Source organism: Pristiophorus japonicus, chromosome 1, assembly GCF_044704955.1.
Source record: "Pristiophorus japonicus isolate sPriJap1 chromosome 1, sPriJap1.hap1, whole genome shotgun sequence".
NCBI lineage: Eukaryota > Metazoa > Chordata > Chondrichthyes > Pristiophoridae > Pristiophorus > Pristiophorus japonicus.
Window position 1 is genome coordinate 404,778,728 of NC_091977.1, and position 20,162 is coordinate 404,798,889.

Here is a 20,162-nt window from a genome sequence, read left to right on the forward strand (position 1 = left end):
TGGCTGTATGCTTCACTTTGCAGCCTCAGCTCGCATTGTGTCCCTTGTTACCATGGCAGCCCAATCTTTTTGGCGCAGATCAAGGCTCTACCCCCCAAAACTAAAGGTTGGGTTAGGCCACGCCAAAATGAAGAGATCCAATGGGGAAAGTTACAACACTTTTTTTTTCCGTACTTGGGCCCCAAAAAATTGGGAGTAACTCTTTAAGTACGGCAAAAAAATGCTTTGGGGAAAATTGAGTCCATAGAGTTGGATGAAAATGAATGGGAGGAGGCTCAAGTGATGGATAAACATGGACTGATTGGGCAGAACAGCCTGTTTCTGTACTGTATATTCTATGTAATTATACATCAAACAGCTCGGGGTTGAAATTCGGTCCCGCCGTTTTTGAGATGGTGTCACCGTCTGATTGGAGATTTTACCGCCAGGTAGCAGTTGCCGCCACCAACTGCGAAATTCAGTTTTGCCGCCTCAAAAGGGTATTGCAGCGTTAAATCAGGCGTTGTCTACTACTCTGACGGCAGTAAGCAGCGGTTAGTGAGGCGGCAACATCCAGGCGGCAATCATCATTTCTAACTGCGCCACAAACATACTGCCTCTACCTGGATTCAATTGAGGTGGTGATTGGGCATGGCACTGCCTCATGCGTATATTTGCTTCCTACGCATTCACTCATAGGGGGGTGAAGATGGCAGATGCAACAACAGTCCGCCAGCGCGCTCATCGCTTTTCAGGTGCCGCCGTCGATGCACTGCTTGATGCCCTGGAGACGCGTCGAGAACTACTGAGGACAGAGGCTGAAAGGAGGCTATAGCCCCATGCATTTCGCAGGCTCTGGTGAGAAGTCACTGAAATAGTGTCAGCGAGTGACACGGTGCCCAGGACAGCGACCCCAATGTCGTAAGAAGAGGAATGACATGACTCGGTTGCTGAGGGTGAGTATATTTTACTTTAACTTGAGCATACCATGCTCTGAGCTCAATGTGCAGTCTCTCCTCAATGTGAATGTGTCTGACCCCATGCTCTACGTGGGTGAGACCAGATGCAAGGTTCGCATTTGCAGCCTCACCTACTCCAAGGGCCTGCATGCGCTGTGAACCTTCCTACTCCGTTGTGGAGACCCACCCCTCATCTTGTTACCTCCTCATTCTTCATATGTGTCTGGAAGACCCTATCCACACACTAACTGTTAGGTCCTCGCCCCCCTCATTCAAGCATTGCCACACCAAGTACTCGCAGCTAATGGAAGTTACATCGACCTTTAAAGACTCTCATGCACTAACATGTTCTGAATTATGTAAGGCACTTCAGACAGATGGATAGAAGGGCACTAACTCTGACGTTCTCTTTAATCTTACAGGCCAAGCTCGCACAAATCAGACGAGATCAGATGCAGACTGGAGGAGGGGACTCTGAGGTGCAACCCCTAACTCCCGTGGAGGAACGCATATTGGCCCTGATGGGCGCACAAGTAGGTGCGGTGGTGGTGGGTGAGGCCGAGCCCCCTTGGGACAATGATGGTATGTTGCATTCCTTTGCGGCCTCTAACAGGCCACTGAGCCCTGACGCCACAATCCTTCACCACTTTCCATGAGACTGGCTTTTCCACACGCCTTTCCCAATCCTGGACCCCTCCCCTGCAGGTATCTATTCCTCTCTGGCTTTGTGCTTTCAGCTGATGACTCAGACAGCCAGGGGACTGCACGTCAGCCTCCCACTGCAGGTGATGGTGGAGCAGATGAGGAGGTGGAGGACACCTCTCTGGACGTCACGGAGGATCCAGCGATCTCAGAGAGCGGGGCCAGCTGCTTTGTGGCAGAAGGTGTGGTCAGGGAGATGGAGGTGGGTGATGCTCCGGGACCTAGTGGCCTGCAGCAACGCCATGGGGGAGGGGAAAGCTCACCGGAGGGTGACCACGAGCCTGAGTGATGGTCAGCAGCACTCTGATGATGAGCCCAAATTAGAGGATGTCGCAAGATGCACAACGACCTGTGGGTGAATTGTCAAGGGTGCTCGAGAGTATCGATGCACTAGCTCTGAGGATGGAGGAGTCCGCCTCAACTAACATAAGAAAATCAGAACATAAGAAATAGGAGCAGGGGTAGGCCATTTGGTCTCTCGAGTCTGCTCCATTATTCAATAAGATCATGGCTAATCTGATTTTGGCCTCAACTCCACTTTCCTACCCACTCCCCATAACCCTTGATTCCCTTATCTTTCAAAAATCTTTCTATTTCCACCTTAAATATATTCACTGACCCATCTCCACAGTTCTCTGGGTAGAGAATGCCCACAGATTCATGACCCTCTGAGAGAAGAAATTACTCATCTCCATTTTAAATGTGCGACCCCCTATTCTGAAATTATGTCCCCTAGTTCTAGATTTCCCCATGAGGGGAACCATCTTCTCTGCATCTACCCTGTCAAGCCCCCCTCTTAATCTTAGACGTTTCAATAAGATCACCTCTCATTCTTCTAAACTCCAGTGAGTATAGGCCCAACCTGCTGAACCTTTCTTCATAAGACAACCTCTTTATCTCAGGAATCAACCTAGTGAACCTTCTCTGAACTGCCTCCAAAGCAAGCCTAGCCATCCTTAAATAAGGAGACCAAAACTGTACGCAGTACTCCAAGTGTAACAGTTGCAGTAAGACTTCCCTACTTTTCAAACACTCTTTTCCTCAGACGGCCGAAGGCAGCACTGGCGCACTGGAGGCAATGTTGAATCTCCGCATCAATGTCTGCCTTTGTTGATAAGAGGCTCCCGAGATATGGGAAATGGTCCACGTTGTCGAAGGCGGCGCCGTGAATCTTGATGATTGGAGGGCAGTGCTGCGGGGCAGGGACAGGCTGGTGGAGAACCTTTATTTTACAGATGTTAAGCGTAAGGCCCATGCTTTCATATGCCTCAGTGAATACATTGACTATATCCTGGAGTTGAGCCTCAGAATGTGCGCAGACGCAGGCGTCAACCGTGTATTGTAGCTCAACGACAGAGGTTGGGGTGATCTTGGACATGGCCTGGAGGCGGTGTAGGTTAAACAGCTTCCCAATGGTTCTGTAGTTTAGTTCCACCAAATTCATGGTCTACAGGGCTGTAGTAATACCTGCTATCCTGTATGGATCTGAGGCATGGACGATGTATAGAAGGCACCTCAAGTCGCTGGAGATATATCACCAACGATGTCTCTGCAAGATCCTGCAAATCCCCTGGGAGGACAGGCGCACCAACATCAGTGTCCTTGTCCAGGCTAACATCCCTAGTATTGAAGCACTGACCACACTCGATCAGCTTCGCTGGGCAGGCCACATGCCAGATACGAGACTCCCTAAGCAAATGATTTATGCGGAGCTCCTTCATGGTAAACGAGCCAAAGGTGGGCAGTGGAAACGTTATAAGGACACCCTCAAAGCCTCCCTGGTGAAGTGTGGCATCACCACTGACATCTGGGAGACCCTGGCCGAAGACGCAAAGAGCGTGAAGAGATCAAGAGCAGGCAGTGGAAGGAGCGTGCGGCAAACCAGCCCCACCCACCCCTTCCCTCGACTAATATCTGTCCCACCTGTAACAGGGTCTGTGGCTCTCGTATCGGACTGTTCAGCCATTAAAGAGCTCACTTTGGGAGTGGAAGCAAGTCTTCCTCGATTCCGAGGGACTACCTATGATCCCTACTTTTATACTCCATCCCCCTTGCAATAAAGGCTAACATTCCATTTGCCTTCCTAATTACTTGCTGTACCTGCATGCTAACTTTTTGTGTTTTATGTACAAGTGGTGATCACACTACTGGGAGTGTACTATATAGACCCCCAAACAGTCAAATGGAGATAGAAGAACAAATATGTGGGCAAATTGCTGCAAAATGCAAAAACTATAGAGCTGTAATAGTGGGGGATTTCAACTCCCTAATATTAACTAGGAAAAAAGCAGCATGAATGGTACAGAGGGTGTGGAATTCCTAAAATGCTTTCAGAAGAACTTCTTTAGCCAGTATGTAACAAGCCCAACAAGGGAGGGGGCGGTTCTGTACTTGGTTTTGGGGAATGAAGAGGGGCAGGTGGAAGAGGTATCAGTGGGAGAGCATGTTGATGCTAGTGATCATAATTCAGTAAGATTTAGGGTAGTTATGGAAAAGGACAAAGATAGACCAGGAAAAAAGTTCTCAATTGGGGTAAAGCCAACTTTGCTGAGCTGAGATGGGATTTGGCCAAAGTGGACTTGAAACGGCTACTTCATGGTAAATCAGTGTCAGAGCAGTGGGAGGCATTCAAGGAGGAGATCCTGAGGGTACAAAGCAAGTATGTTCCCTTAAAAATAAAGGGTGGGGCTAACAAATCTAGGGTCTCCTGGATGTCAAGGGACATACAGGGTAAGAAAAAGAAAAAAAGGGAAGCTTCTGACAGATTCCGAGAACTCAATATTGCAGAGACTCTAGAGAAGTATAAGAAGTGCAGGGGTGCAATTAAAAAATATATCAGGAAAGCAAAGAGAGAGCATAAAATAATGTTGACAAGTAAAATCATGAAAACCCAAAGATGTTTTATAAATACATTAAGAGAAAGAGTGGGGCCTATTAGAGATCATAAAGGAAATCTGTGTGTGGAGGCAGAAGATGTGGGTATGATTCTTAATGAATACTTTGCATTTGTTTTCACAAAAGAGGGGGTCGAAGCAGACTTTGCAATGAGGGAGGAGGAGTATGAAATATTAAATGAGATAAACTTAGTGAGACAGGAAGTATTAAGGGGTTTAGCAGCTTTGAAAGTGGATAAATCCCCAAGCCTGGATGAAATGTATTACAGGCTGTAAAGAGAAACAAACGAGGAAATAGCAGAGGCTCTGACCATCATTTCCAGTACTCTCTGGCTACAGGTGTGGTGCCAGAGGACTGGAGGACTGCTAATGTTGTACCTTTGTTTAAAAAGAGAGAAAGGGATAGACCAAGTATTTACAGGCCAGTCAGCCTAACCTCAAAGGTGGGAAAATTATTGGAAAAAATCCTGAGGGACAGGATTTAATTTGGAAAGACATGGATTAATCAAGGACAGTCAGCATGGATTTGTTGAGGGAAGGTCGTTTTTGACTAACTTGATTGAATTTTTCGAGGAGGTAACCAGGAGGGTCGATGAGGGCACTGTGTATGATGTAGTGTATATGGATTTTTACAAAGCTTTTGATCAGGTCCACAAGGCAGACTAATCATGAAAGTAAAAGCCCATAGGATCCAGGGCAAAGTGGCAAGTTGGATCCAAAATTGGCTCAGAGGCAGGAAGCAAAGGGTAATGGTAGATTGGTGTTTTTGTGACTGGAAGGCAGTATCCAGTGGCGTTCTGCAGGGCTCAGTGCTTGGTCCATTGCATTTTTGGGGTATATATTATTGACTTGGGGCCAGACTTTCGACTTCATTGTTGGCGATTTTCTCGGCAATGCAGCTGGTTTTTCGTCTGGCGAGAGTTTCCACGTATGTTTGTGAACGTTATTGCCCACATCTGAAGTCGCCCGCTGGGACCTAACTGCCCATGTGCAACGCTGAGAACAACAGCCAGGGCGTAAGTTTGGCCTGAACTGCCGACGTTCAGATTGCCGAGAGACCCGCCCTGTAAAAGCTGCTTTTACAGGGCGGTAAAGGGGGACCCTGCAAAGAAAGGTAAGTTAAAGGTTCTTTAATTATTTTTTTTGAATTTTAGGGTTAAAATTGTCTTGGGAATGGTTTGTATGGGCTGAAGTTTCCCCCTCCCCTTAAAAAAACGGAGCATCTCACAGAGGTCCGCCGACTTCCTGGGAGAAAAAATGCACCGAAAAGATAACCTGCAACTCTGGCCGATCCTCGGGGCATCTTCAGCCGCAGCGTGACGCAGGAGAGTGAGAGGGGGTTGGAGCTAGGGACGTGTTGGCTAGAGAGAGCCGGCAGGGGGGCAGGGCTAGGGTTCAGCGTCGGTTTCAGTGCCAGCAGCATTGTGCATGCGCGATGGAGCGGTCGCGCATGCGCAATGATCGATTTCAGCCTTCTCCCTCCTTCCATTTCCGATGCCGCATTCAACATTCAGCAGCCCCCAGCCCACCAGTCCCCCCGCCTGCCGCATTTAGCGTTCTCCCTCCCCCCGCCTGCTGATTTCAGCCTTCTCCCTCCCTCCACTTCAGATGCCAGCACCCACCACCCCCAGCCCTCTGCCCCCCTCCCCCACGCATGCCGCGTTGAGCATTCTCCCTCCCCCCACTCCTGCCAGCCGATTTCAGCCTTCTCTCTCTCCCCACCTCCCCCCCCCCCCCCGTCCCCCAACTGCCGATTTCAGCCTTCCCCCTCCCTCCACTTCAGATGCCAGCACCCACCACCCCCAGCCCGCCCCCCACCCCACAGCCTGCTGTGTTGAGCATTGTCCCTCCCCTCCCTTAGGATGCCACGTTCTCTCTCCCAAATCCCAGGCCGAAGGGACTCCAGCACGGACAGCCGCTACCGACTTTAGTTCAAGGTAAGATTTACTTCAGTTTTTTTACTTGTTAATTTAATTATTTACTTCAGTTCTTTATTTTTTATTGAATGCCTATTACTTTTTGTGCTTTGTTTGGTGCTTGGTGGTGCTTTAAATGTAGTTACTTGCGCCGCTTCCTTAACTCTAGGTAAGGTTTTTCTGTGCGGACAGAAGTGGCAACATAAGCTGACCTATGTTAGTTTGGAGCAACTATTTGCTGGCCAAACGCCAAAATAGGGGTAAGTGGCTGGGAACGCCCCCTTTTGAAAAAAAAACTGAACTTAAAAAAAAACCTAACTAACTTACTTACACTGGCGCAAATTAAATGGCCAGAATTGCAACTAAATAGATATTCCAGAAAAATCAAGTTGTTCCAAAAAAAAAGGAGCAACTCCTGGGGAAACTTGGGCCCATGTGTTTAATTTTTTTGATGAAAATTTTTTTTTTTAAGTTTTCCCCCCTCCATAGGCCTCGAACTAAATTTTTCTATTTACCGTCCATTCCGGTAGTAACTGCCCATTTGTCTAACTTTGCACTTACCCACCGAGAAAACCACCGAAAATGAGTATGCAATGTCCATTTTCTCACCGGGTGATCAGTTCTACTTACTTTTACCTTTAAATTGGAAATTCTCGCCAGGTTTTTTCGCCGAATGTTAGTGGTCCTTCTCAGCGGGCAACCGGGCGTTGAGGGCCTTTATGGAAAGTCTGGCCCTTGGATTTGAATGTTGGGGGTATGATTAAGAAGTTTGCAGATGACACTAAAATAGGCTGTGTGGTTGATAATGAACAAGAAAGCTGCGGATTGCAGTAAGATATCAATGTACTGGTCAGGTGGGCGGAACAGTGGCAAATGGAATTTAATCTGGATAAGTGTGAGGTAATGCATTTAGGGAGGTCTAACAAGACAAGGGAATAAGTGTAGAGGAACAAAGGGACCTTGGAGTGCAGGTCCACAGATCATTAAAGATAGCAGGCCAGGTAGATAAGGTGGTTATCATAGGTGGTCCCTCGAAATCGAGGAAGACTTGCTTCCATTCCTAAAGTGAGTTCTTTGGTGGCTGAACAGACCAACATGAGAGCCACAGACTCTGTCACAGATGGGACAGATATTCGTCGGGGGAAAGGGGGGGATGGCACTGATTTACCACACGCTCCTTCCGCTGACTGCGCTTGACCTCTTCAAGGAGCTCAACGCCCTCCCGGATGTATTTTCTCCACCTAGGGCAATCTTCGGCCAGAGTCTCCCAGGTGTCAGTGGTGATGTCACACTTCACCAGGGAGACTTTGAGGGTGTCCTTGTAATGTTTCCGCTGCCCACCTTTGGCTCGTTTACCATGAAGGAGCAATTGCTGAGGGAGTCTTGTGTCTGGCGAACTAAGAGGCCTGCCCAGCGAAGCTGATTGAGAGTGGTTAGTGCTTCAATGCTGGGGATGTTAGCCTGGATGAGGACACTGATGTTGGTGCGTCTGTCCTCCCAGGAGATTTGCAAGATCTTGCGAAGACATCGTTGGTGATATATCTCCAGCGACTTGATGTGTCTTCTGTACATGGTCCATGTCTCTGATCCATACAGGAGGGAGGGTATTACTACAGCCCTGTAGACCATGAGCTTGGTGGTAGGTTTGAGGACCTGGTCTTCGAACACTCTTTTCCTCAGGTGGCCGAAGGAGGTTAAGAAGGAGGTCGAGGCAAGGAATACAAGAGCAAGGAGGTTATGCTTGAGCTGTATGAAACACTGGTTAGGCCGCAGCTGGAGTACTGTGTGCAGTTCTGGTTACCACATTATAGGGAAGATGTGATTGCACTGGAAAGGGTGCAGAGGAGATTTACAAGAATGTTGCCTGAACTGGAGAGTTTTGGCTATGAAAAAAGATTGGAGATACTGGGTCTGTTTTCTATGGAACTGAGGAGGCTGAGGGGAGACCTGATTGAGGTGTATAAAATTATGAGGGGCCTGGATAGAATGGATAGGAAGGACCTGTTTCCCTTGCCAGAGGGGTCAACAACCAGGGGGCATAGATTTAAAGTAATTGAGGGGAGGTTTAAGGAGATATGAAGGGAAATCTTTTCACCTAGAGGGTATTGGGGGCCTCGAACTCACTATATGAAAGGGTGGTAGAGGCAGAAACCCTCACCATATTTAAAAAATGCTTGGATGTGCACTTAAAGTGCTATAACATACAGGGCCACGGGCCAAGAGCTGGAAAGTGGGATTGGCTGGATAGCTCTTTGTCGGCCAGCGCGGACACGATGGACCGAAATGGCTTCCTTCCGTGCTGTAAATTTCTATGATTCTATGATCCCCAGATCCCTCTGTACCACAGCATTTTGTAATCTCTCTCCATTTAATAATTTGCTTTTTTATTTTTCCTACCAAAGTGGATATCATATTAAGGCAGATTGCAAAAGTTTCTATAGGTATGTAAAGAGAAAAAGGTTAGTAAAGACAAACGTAGGTCCCCTGCAGTCAGAATCAGGGGAAGTCATAACGGGGAACAAAGAAATGGCAGACCAATTGAACAAGTACTTTGGTTCGGTATTCACTAAGGAGGACACAAACAACCTTCCGGATATAAAAGGGGTCAGAGGGTCTAGTAAGGAGGAGGAACTGAGGGAAATCTTTATTAGTCGGGAAATTGTGTTGGGGAAATTGATGGGATTGAAGGCCGATAAATCCCCAGGGCCTGATGGACTGCATCCCAGAGTACTTAAGGAGGTGGCCTTGGAAATAGCGGATGCATTGACAGTCATTTTCCAACATTCCATTGACTCTGGATCAGTTCCTATGGAGTGGAGGGTAGCCAATGTAACCCCACTTTTTAAAAAAGGAGGGAGAGAGAAAACAGGGAATTATAGACCGGTCAGCCTGACCTCAGTAGTGGGTAAAATGATGGAATCAATTATTAAGGATGTCATAGCAGCGCATTTGGAAAATGGTGACATGATAGGTCCAAGTCAGCATGGATTTGTGAAAGGGAAATCATGCTTGACAAATCTTCTGGAATTTTTTGAGGATGTTTCCAGTAAAGTGGACAAAGGAGAACCAGTTGATGTGGTATATTTGGGCTTTCAGAAGGCTTTCGACAAGGTCCCACACAAGAGATTAATGTGCAAAGTTAAAGCACATGGGATTGGGGGTAGTGTGCTGACGTGGATTGAGAACTGGTTGTCAGACAGGAAGCAAAGAGTAGGAGTAAATGGGTACTTTTCAGAATGGCAGGCAGTGACTAGTGGGGTACCGCAAGGTTCAGTGCTGGGGCCCCAGCTGTTTACACTGTACATTAATGATTTAGACGAGGGGATTAAATGCAGTATCTCCAAATTTGCGGATGACACTAAGTTGGGTGGCAGTGTGAGCTGCGAGGAGGATGCTATTAGGCTGCAGAGTGACTTGGATAAGTTAGGTGAGTGGGCAAATGCATGGCAGATGAAGTATAATGTGGATAAATGTGAGGTTATCCACTTTGGTGGTAAAAACAGAGAGGCAGACTATTATCTGAATGGTGACAGATTAGGAAAAGGGAAGGTGCAACGAGACCTGGGTGTCATGGTACATCAGTCATTGAAGGTTGGCATGCAGGTACAGCAGGCGGTTAAGAAAGCAAATGGCATGTTGGCCTTCATAGCGAGGGGATTTGAGTACAGGGGCAGGGAGGTGTTGCTACAGTTGTACAGGGCCTTGGTGAGGTCACACCTGGAGTATTGTGTACACTTTTGGTCTCCTAATTTGAGGAAGGACATTCTTGCTATTGAGGGAGTGCAGCGAAGGTTCACCAGACTGATTCCCGGGATGGCAGGACTGACATATCAAGAAAGACTGGATCAACTGGGCTTGTATTCACACGAGTTCAGAAGAATAAGAGGGGATCTCATAGAAACGTTTAAAATTCTGACGGGTTTAGACAGGTTAGATGCAGGAAGAATGTTCCCAATGTTGGGGAAGTCCAGAACCAGGGGTCACTGTCTGAGGATAAGGGGTAAGCCATTTAGAACCGAGATGAGGAGAAACTTCTTCACTCAGAGTGGTGAACCTGTGGAATTCTCTACCACAGAAAGTAGTTGAGGCCAATTCACTAAATATATTCAAAAGGGAGTTAGATGAAGTCCTTACTACTCGGGGGATCAAGGGGTATGGCGAGAAAGCAGGAATGGGGTACTGAAGTTTCATGTTCAGCCATGAACTCATTGAATGGCGGTGCAGGCTAGAAGGGCTGAATGGCCTGCTCCTGCACCTATTTTCTATGTTTCTATGTTTCCTACATTATACTCCAGCTGCCAAATTTTTGCCCACTTACTTAGCCTATCTATATCCCTTTGCAGATTTTTTGTGTCCTCCTCACAACTTGCTTTGCCACCCATCTTTGTATCATCAGCAAACTTGGCTACATTACACTCGGTCCCTTCATCCAAGTCATTAATGTAGATTGTAAATAGTTGAGGCCCCAGCACCGATTCCTGTGGCACCCTACTAGTTACTGTTTGCCAACTGGTAAATTACCCATTTATCCTGACTACTTTCTGTTAGTTAGCCAATCCTCAATCCATGCTAATATATTAACCCAACTTTGTGAACTTTTATCTTGTGCAGTAACCTTTTATGTGGCACCTTATCGAATGCGTTCTGGAAATCCAAATACACCACATCCACTGTTTCCCCCTTATCCACCCTGCTCATTACATCCTCGAAGAACTCCAACAAATTTGTCAAATATGATTTCCCTTTCATAAAACCATGCTGATTCTGCTTGATTGAATTATGCTTTTCCAAATGTCTTGCTACTGCTTCCTTAATAATGGACTCCAGCCTTTTCCCAATGACAGATGTTAGGCTAACCGGTCTATAGTTTCCTGCTTTCTGTTTGCCTCCTGCTAGGCCATCAGCTGTGGCAGCGGCACCAACAGAGCAACCTTCTATGAGCCTTGCTGCAGGCACTGAGACCCCATTGAGGAGGAGCAGTAGGCATGGGAGGGGGGAGAAGGGAAGGGGTGAGAAAGCACTCAAAGACCCGCTAAACATGTGTGTGATAGTGGCCAGTGATGATGAGCTTGCTTGAATATGAACTCATGTAAATAGTTGCACTTGCATGAGCCATTAAAGAATTATGAGATAGTGGCCAGAGATGCTGTCCTTGTTCGAATATAAACTAATGTGAATAGTTGCGCGTGGATGTGGCTGATAATGTTTCAAGGGGTCTGGTTTCAATTATTGTTTGCTGTGGATGATTGCTTCCTTTCGTGCTTCTTTAGAGCACACTATGGTTTTTGTTCTAAATACATTTTTAAAATTTTTTTCACAATCCTGTCCTGCCATTTATATAGACGGAGGTTTGGTGGATGAGGTGCGATGTCTTCAGCAGATCAGCAGGTGAATAGGCTGGCCATTCGGCACATCTTGCCTTATTCACTGGAATCGATGCACGATGAGTCTCTGATGAGTAGCCCTTGCAGCCGCAGCAGTGTCAGGCTGCCTCCTCCTTGGCTGAAGTTCCTCGTGTTCCTCTTCATCATCACTGTCCTCCTGAGGTGGATCATCCATCCCTGCTGGTAATGGCTGGCCCCTCATGATGGCCAGATTGTGTAGCACGCAGCACACTACGTTGAAGATGGAGACTCTATTCAGGTGAGTACTGAAGTGCCCCTTCAGAACGATCAAGGCAGCAGAAACCCGATAGTTTGCTTTTTAATGGTCCTGGTTGCGAAATGGCTGGTACTCTGGCTCTGGTGCTGCTCAACAGGTGTGGTGGGATAGCGGAGGGGTGTCATCAGCCAGCTGGCGAGACCATATCCTTTGTTGCTGATGAGCCAGCTACGCCCTTCATTCTGCAGGATGATGGCATCGTGGAAGCTGCCAGGATAGCGTACGTTGACAGCGAGGATCATCTGCCTGTGGTCGCAGACCAGCTGAAAGACCTCTCCATTGTGAGGCGGGGCCCGCAATGCCACATGCGTGCAATGAAAGGCCCCCTGAACCATGGGGAAGCCCGCTATCCTGGTGAAGCTACGGGAGCACTCATCCTGGCTCTGCCTGGACATGCTGAACTTTATGTAGTTCATGTGTCAGCTGTAGAGAGCGTCGCTCACCTGGCGAATGCAGCAATGTACTGCAAACTGCGAGATGTTGCATATATCGCCTACAGGAGACTGGAAGGAGTCGGTAGCATGGAAGCTGAGGGCTACTATCACTTTCACTGCCACTGACAGTGAGGTCCTGGTGCCGATATCAGCTTTGAGGTATGTCTGCAGGAGGTGACAGCTCCGTGACCTCCTCCTTGCAGAACCGCAGCGCTCTTATACACTGCTCCTCGGACATATCAAGGTAAGAATAATGTGCATGCTAAAACCCGTGTGTATGTGACCTCCTGCCCCGAAGTCTGGGACCTCTCCTCTGGCGTAGACCGATGTTAGCCTGAAGCCGTCTCTGTAGCCGGCGCCTTTGAAGTCTTCGCTGCAGGACAGCGTGGTGTGCTATCATTGCCCCCCTTAAGTTGCAGAAGATAGCCGCGATATGCTAGCCGCCAATGGATGCGATCTGAAAGCCACCAATGTTTGCGAAATGCTAGTTGTGAAGCTGAGTAGTCACAGCATGCCAACACCCACGCACTCTGTAAGGAGAGAACACAGCACTAACCGCGACCTCTGTGGCCTGGCTACAACTCCCTTTAAATACTGCCCCAGAATCTTTACCTTGACATGTGAACACCAACTTTTTGTGGCGTTTTCCCCACCAGCCAGTAAGTGAGGCGGCAAAAGTGAATTTGGCGAGAACGGCGTCAAGGAGGCGATGCACGCGTACTGAAGTCAGGACTTCCATGGCGGTAGTCGGCGAGGCGACAACTCTTTACACCCTTGAAAAAGCAGAACCGATTTTCCCATCAGGCGGTACCCACGCCTAACGCCGCCACCCAACCGCTTACATCCTGTTGCCTCCTCTCCCAGGCGGTATCTGCTGGCGGTAGCAACCGAATTTTAACCTCCTAATGTTTCATATGAGTTATAAGATTGGACTTTATGCAATCAGAACTGTTTGGTAGTACTCACAAATCGAGTTGCTCGTGATCCAACCAATTCAATTTTAGGTAGAGAGCGATTGAGTGGGAATAATGATCTGGGGCAATTTGTACAAATAACTGGAAACCTTTCCTACTGGTCCCTGAATAGTGTCCTCATTGTGATACAGAATGCTTTGTACCTCTATTAGACCATTCCTTTGTGTTTTCCCTCTGCTCTCCTTTCCAATATTTCTTCTCACATTCAAGTTCTCTTTGCTTGGAAAACAGACCAATTTAGATGCCCTTGTGCTGCACATTGGGGCACAGTTGTGCTTACACCTCGCCCTGCTTGTTACCTGTAATTCTAAAGGAATTCATTTAAAAGAGAGAAGTAGGAATAAAAGGAGGAAATAAACCTAATAGAAAGACAGACCGCTTCAATTGGTTGTAGTAATTTTTTCAGTTAATTTGTAGAGCTGTATATTAGTGCATTGTTTCAGCGTGAATTTTTGCACCAAGTTCCTGAAGCTCAGTGAAGTTGGCAGGACCCAATAATTTTATAGAAATTACTAACTGAAACATTTCTATGAAAATCATGTTTGTCCCAGCTTTACTGAGCTTCAGAGTGCAAAAAATATATTCTGAAAAAATGCACAGCCCTATAAATAGGCAAGATAATGGTCATGAAATCCCGGCCTCCCCTGGTCCGTACGGAGTGTATACGAACCCAGTGAGACCTCGGCGAAAACTGGCTTTTCCAATCTGTCAAGTTTTGGCTTGACAGATCGAACGCATCCCCGCAGCAAGGACATTTGTGTGGGTGAGATTGGACTATTTGCCCATCTCTTGCCCAATGAATGCCCTTGAAACTTTTACGCCTGGTAAAATCAGGCGCATAGCCTACTTTTACCAGCGTAAGAGTTTTAAAACACATAAAAATTTAATTTAAATACACATTTTTAGAGTAAAAACCCTGTCCATCAAGGTAAGTTTATTTTAAACCCTATTAAAACACATTAAAAAAATCCAAAAAATATGTATTTTTTCTAAAACATTTAATTAACTTTAATTTCAATTAATTTTAAATATGTGAGGTGTTTTTTATTTATTATGTTATGTTTGGGTGTTTTAGGGGGTTATTCTCATTGATAGTAATGGGAACTCGTAAAATCAGAGTTCCCATTACTATCAATGAGAATACTGTACCGTGATTGGTGGTCCAGGCCCACGTGACTCCAGCTTCTCCGCCCATACCTCAAAGACGGGGGGGCTGCTGTGATGCGTGGAAAAAGAAGGCCTCTGACCGGAATCGAAGGCAGCTCCGGGACCACCAGGTACTTTCGCAAAACAATTTTAGGTCGGAAGCGTTCGTCCAAAGGAAGCCTCCGACCGGAATTTCAGGGCCACTATTATTTCAAATTCATTTGTTTGAAATTGGGCGACATTCAACCTCTGTAATTCTTTTCCTATGGTGGGTTAGCAGGATTGCTTAATGGTTCTCAATATTAAATCAAAAAGTAGTTCAGTTTTACATGTATTTTAGAGTCAACGGTATTGTGCAAACATACAATTTCCATTTCTTATACAAAAACCTACTTTTTAAGTTTGGTTTCACAATATAGTTACTGCTACAGAAATTTGTTTGTTGATCAGTTGTTTCAATATTTCTAGTTAGAATTCTTTTGTGATAAATTTCAGAATTTTACAAAGAACAAAAACTTGAAGAACTTCTACAGAATCTTGAGTACTAATATGGACAGCCAACAGGTGGAATTTGTGTCCAGCATGGAAGGTAAATGAAAATAACTATTGCTGTTCTGAAAAGCATCTTTGAGCAAAAGAGTTGAATTAAATCCACAATATGTATAATTTCAGTCTTGTTTTTATTTTTATATCCTTATTTAATCCACTATACTTCCAAAAGGCATTTGATAAAGTGCCACATAATAGGCTTGCCAGCTAAGTTGAAGCCTATGGAATAAAAAGGACAGTGGCAGCATGGATATGAAATTAGCTAAATGAAAGGAGTGGTGAGCAGTTATTTTTTGGACTGGAGGAAGGTATACAGTGGTGTTCCCCAGGGGTCGGTACTAGGACTACTGCTTTTCTTGATATAAATTAATTACTTGGACTTGGGTGTATAAGGCACAATTTCAAAATTGGCAGATGACAAAAAACTTGGAAGTATAGTGAACAGTGAGAAGGATAGTGATAGACTTCAAGAGGACATAGACAGGCTGGTGGAATGGGCGGACGTGTGGCAGATGAAATTTAATGTAGAAAAGTAAAAAATGATACATTTTGGTAGCAAGAACGAGGAGCGGCAATATAAATTAAAGGTTGCAATTTTAACGTGGGTGCATGAACCTGGGGGTATGTGTACAAATCATTGAAGTTGGCAGGGCAGGTTGACCTGTTGAAGTGTTCAAAAAAGCATACGGAATACTGGGCTTCATAAATAGAGACATAGAGTACAAGAGCAAGGAAGTTATGTGGAATATTTATAAAACGCTGGTCCGACCTCATTGGAGTATTGTTTCCAATTATGGGCACCGTACTTTAGGAAGGATGTGAAGGCCTTGGAGAGGGTGCAGAAAAGATTTATAAGAATGGTTCCAGGGATGAGAAACTTCAGTTACATGGATAGACTGGAGAAGCTGGGGTTGTTCTCTTTAGAGAAGAGAAGGTTGAGAGGAGATTTGATAAAGGTATTCAAAATCATGAGTCTAGACAGAATAGATAGAGAAAAACTATTCCCATTGGTGGAAGGGTCAAGAATTGGGACGCAGATTTAAGGCGATTGGCAGAAGAACCGAAGGCGACATGAGGAAAAACTTTTTTATGCAGTGAGTGGTTATGATCTGGAATGCACTGATTGAAAGGGTGGTGGAGGCAGATTCAATCATGGTTTTCAAAAGGGAATTAAATAAGTACTTGAAGGGAAAAATAAATTGATGGACTACAGGGAAAGGGCAGGGGAGTGGAACTAGCTGAAGTGCTCTTGCAGAGAGCTGGCACGGGTTCGACGGGACGAATTACCTCCTTATGTGCTGAAACCATTCTATGATTCTGTGATATTAAGTGTGATATTTTACTTTGCATTTATCCCACCATTTTTACTGTAATTCCTGATTCAATGGGGCTGAAATTCAGTCTCCCGATAAGGCCTGTTATCACTGGAAAGTGGTGGCCACATGGTGATGTTGTATGGATGCCGATTTGTAGTCGAATAGCCACCACTTGCAAAATTCTCCTCAGGTGTTTTTGCAGTGGTGTTGGGAACCACCCCGCTTTCCCCACTTCCGCCCCACTCCTGCAGTTGCATCGTTAAAGACATCATCAGAGCGCGCACTGCAGCCTCTCATCGGAAGCTAAATTAAGTGTTTAAAGTCAACTGGCCGCCTGTCGGTGCCCGCAACAGTTTTTTATGTCGGTGCACTGCACCGGCTCACTACAGCCAGCGGACTTTGAAGGCATGTTGCGTGCATCTCCATTTTTTTGGCCGATAATTTTTCGGAGTTCGTAAAAATTTGTCATTCGCCCTTTTCGTAGAGACATTAAATGCTAGTAGGCTGAAGGCCTCCACCTGTACTCCACAGAGGCCTCATTGTGGAGTTGAGCTTGCAGAGGCAATGGGCTCAATGCTGGCAGCGGAACGCCTCCTGCACATTATGCGCGGCAAGGAGGCATGAAGGAGAAGGCGATGCAGTCAGCCATGGCTCCACAGGCAACGGGCAAGGGATGCAGCAGCCATTGATGCCCAACATAGAGAAGGGCCTGGAAATGGCAACAGACCTCAATGCAGAGAGGTGGCCCAGGATGGACCTGCCGTGAGGAGGAGGGTCAGGTACTCTGACCCCCCGCACCAGATAGTGGGTGAGATAGAAAGATGCACAGGAGGCAAATGCTTGCCAGCAGCAGGCTGCAAATGCGAAGGAGCATGAAGAGCATGAGGGAGAAGGCAATGAGCCTTCAGTTGGAGCATGAGAAAGTTGGGTCTCAAACCAGTGTCTTGATTACAAAGGTATGAAGGAAGAGTTGGCTAAAGTGGACTGGGAAAATAGATTAAAGTGTTAGACGATTGAGGCGCATTTAAGGAGATATTTCATAACTCTCAACAAAAATATATTCCAGTGAGAAGGAACAACTTTAAGAGAAAGGAGAACCATCCGTGGCTAACTAAGGAAGTAAAGTATGGTATCATATTGAAAACAATGGCACACAATGTAGCCAAGATTAGTGGGAGGCCAGAGGATTGGGAAATTTTTAAAAACCAACAAAGGACGACTAAAAACATAATAAAGAGAGAGAGAATGGATTATGAGAGTAAACTAGCAAGAATTATAAAAACAGATAGTAAGAGCTTTTACAGGTATATAAAAAGGAGGAGGGTAGCTAAAGTAAATGTTGGTCCCCGAGAGGTTGAGACTGGGGAATTAATAATGGGGAGCAGGGAAATGGCAGAGACTTTGAACAAATATTTTGTATCGGTCCTCATGATCGAAGACACTAAAAACATCCCAATAATAGATAATCAAGGGGCTATAGGGAGGGGGAAAGTTAAAACAATCACTATCACTAAAGAAAAAGTACTCGGTAAAAAAATGGAATGAAAGATGGACAAGTCCCCTGCACCTGATCGCCTGCATCCTAGGATCTTAAAAGAAGTGGCTGCAGAGATAGTGAATGCATTGGTTGCAACCTACCAAAATTTCCTGGAGTCTGGAGAGGTCCCAGTGGATTGGAAAATTGCAAATGTAACGCCCCTATTTAAAAAAAGGAAGGAGACAGAAAGAAGGAAACTGTAGACCAGTTGGCCTAACAGCTGTCGTTGGGAAAATGATGAAGTCCATTATTAAGGATGTGATAGCAGGACATCTGGAAAATCATAATGCTGTCAAGCAGAGTCAGCATGGTTTTATGAAAGGGAAATCCTGTTTGACAAATTTGCTGGAGTTCTTTGAGGATGTAACGAGCAGGGTGAATAAAGAGGAACCAGTAGATGTAGTGTACTTGGATTTCCAGAAGATGTTCGATAAAGTGCCACATAAAAGGTTACTGCACAAGATAAGAGCTCATGGGTTTAGGGGTAATATATTAGCAAGGATAGAGGATTGGCTAACTGACAGAAAACAGAGAGTCGGAATAAATGGGTCATTTTCTGGTTGGCAAATAGTAACAAGTGGGGTGCCACAGGGATCGGTGCTGGGGCCTCAACTATTTACAATCTATATTAATGACTTGGATGAAGGGACCAAGTGTAAAGTAGCCAAGTTTGCTGATGATACAAAAATGCATGGGAAATTAAGTTGTGAGGAGGACACAAAGAATCTGCAAAGGGATAATAGACAGGCTAAGTAATTGGGCAAACATTTGGCAGAAGGAGTATAATGTGGGAGAGTGTGAGGTTATCCACTTTGGCAGGAAAAATAAAAAATAAAATTATTTAAATGGAAAGAGATTACAAAATGTTGCAGTACAGGGGGACCTGGGGGTCCTTGTGCATGAAACACAAACAATTAGTATGCAGGTGCAGCAAGTGATCAGGAAGGCAAATGGAATGTTGGCCTTTATTGCAAAGGGGATAGAGTATAAAAGCAGGGAAGTCCTGCTACAACTGTGCAGGGTATTGGTGACACCACACCTAGAGTACTGCATACAGTTTTGGTCTCCTTATTTAAGGAGGGATATACTTGCATTGGAGTCAGTTCAGAGAAGGTTCACTAGGTTGATTCCTGAGCTGAAGTGGTTGACTTATGAAGAAAAGTTGAGCTGGTTGGGCCTATACTCATTGGAGTTAAGAAGAATGAGAGATGATCTTATTGAAACATAAAAACATAGAAAATAGGTGCAGGAGTAGGCCATTCGGCCCTTCGAGCCTGCACCACCATTCAATATGATCATGGCTGATCATTCACCTCAGTACCCCTTTACTGCTTTCTCTCCATACCCCTTGATCCCTTTAGCCGTAAGGGCCACATCTAACTTCCTCTTGAATATATCCAATGAATTGGCATCAACGACTCTCTGCGGCATGGAATTCCACAGGTTAACAACTCTCTGAGTGAAGGACATAGAAACATAGAAAATACGTGCAGGAGTAGGCCATTCGGCCCTTCGAGCCTGCACCACCATTCAATGAGTTCATGACTGAACGTGCAACTTCAGTACCCCATTCCCGCTTTCTCGCCATACCCCTTGATCCCCCTAGTAGTAAGGACTACATCTAACTCCTTTTTGAATATATTTAGTGAATTGACCTCAACAACTTTCTGTGGTAGAGAATTCCACAGGTTCACCACTCTCTGGGTGAAGCAGTTTCTCCTCATCTCGGTCCTAAATGGCTTACCTCTTATCCTTAGACTGTGACCCTTGGTTTTGGACTTCCCCAACATTGGGAACATTCTTCCTGCATCTAACCTGTCTAAACCCGTCAGAATTTTAAACGTTTCTATGAGATCCCCTTTTTTCCTAATCTGTCACCATTCAGATAATAGTCTGTCACTCTGTTTTTAACACCAAAGTGGATAACCTCACATTTATCCACATTATACTTCATCTGCCATGCATTTGCTCACTCACCTAACCTATCCAAGTCACTCTGCAGCCTTATAGCATCCTCCTCGCAGCTCACACTGCCACCCAACTTAGTGTCATCCGCAAATTTGGAGATACTACATTTAATCCCCTCGTCTAAATC

General features: G+C 45.7%; 1 protein-coding gene across 1 annotated transcript in view; it reads left to right on the plus strand.

Moving 5' to 3' along the window:
• The window catches only part of LOC139267078 (gamma-glutamyl hydrolase-like), a 268,758-nt gene that overhangs the window by 102,950 nt on the left and 145,646 nt on the right, over positions 1-20,162 (plus strand). Inside the window, exon 7 of the mRNA XM_070884891.1 lies at positions 15,161-15,254. Within this exon, the coding sequence (XP_070740992.1) occupies positions 15,161-15,254 (94 nt within the window). The remainder of the gene's footprint in view (positions 1-15,160; positions 15,255-20,162) is intronic.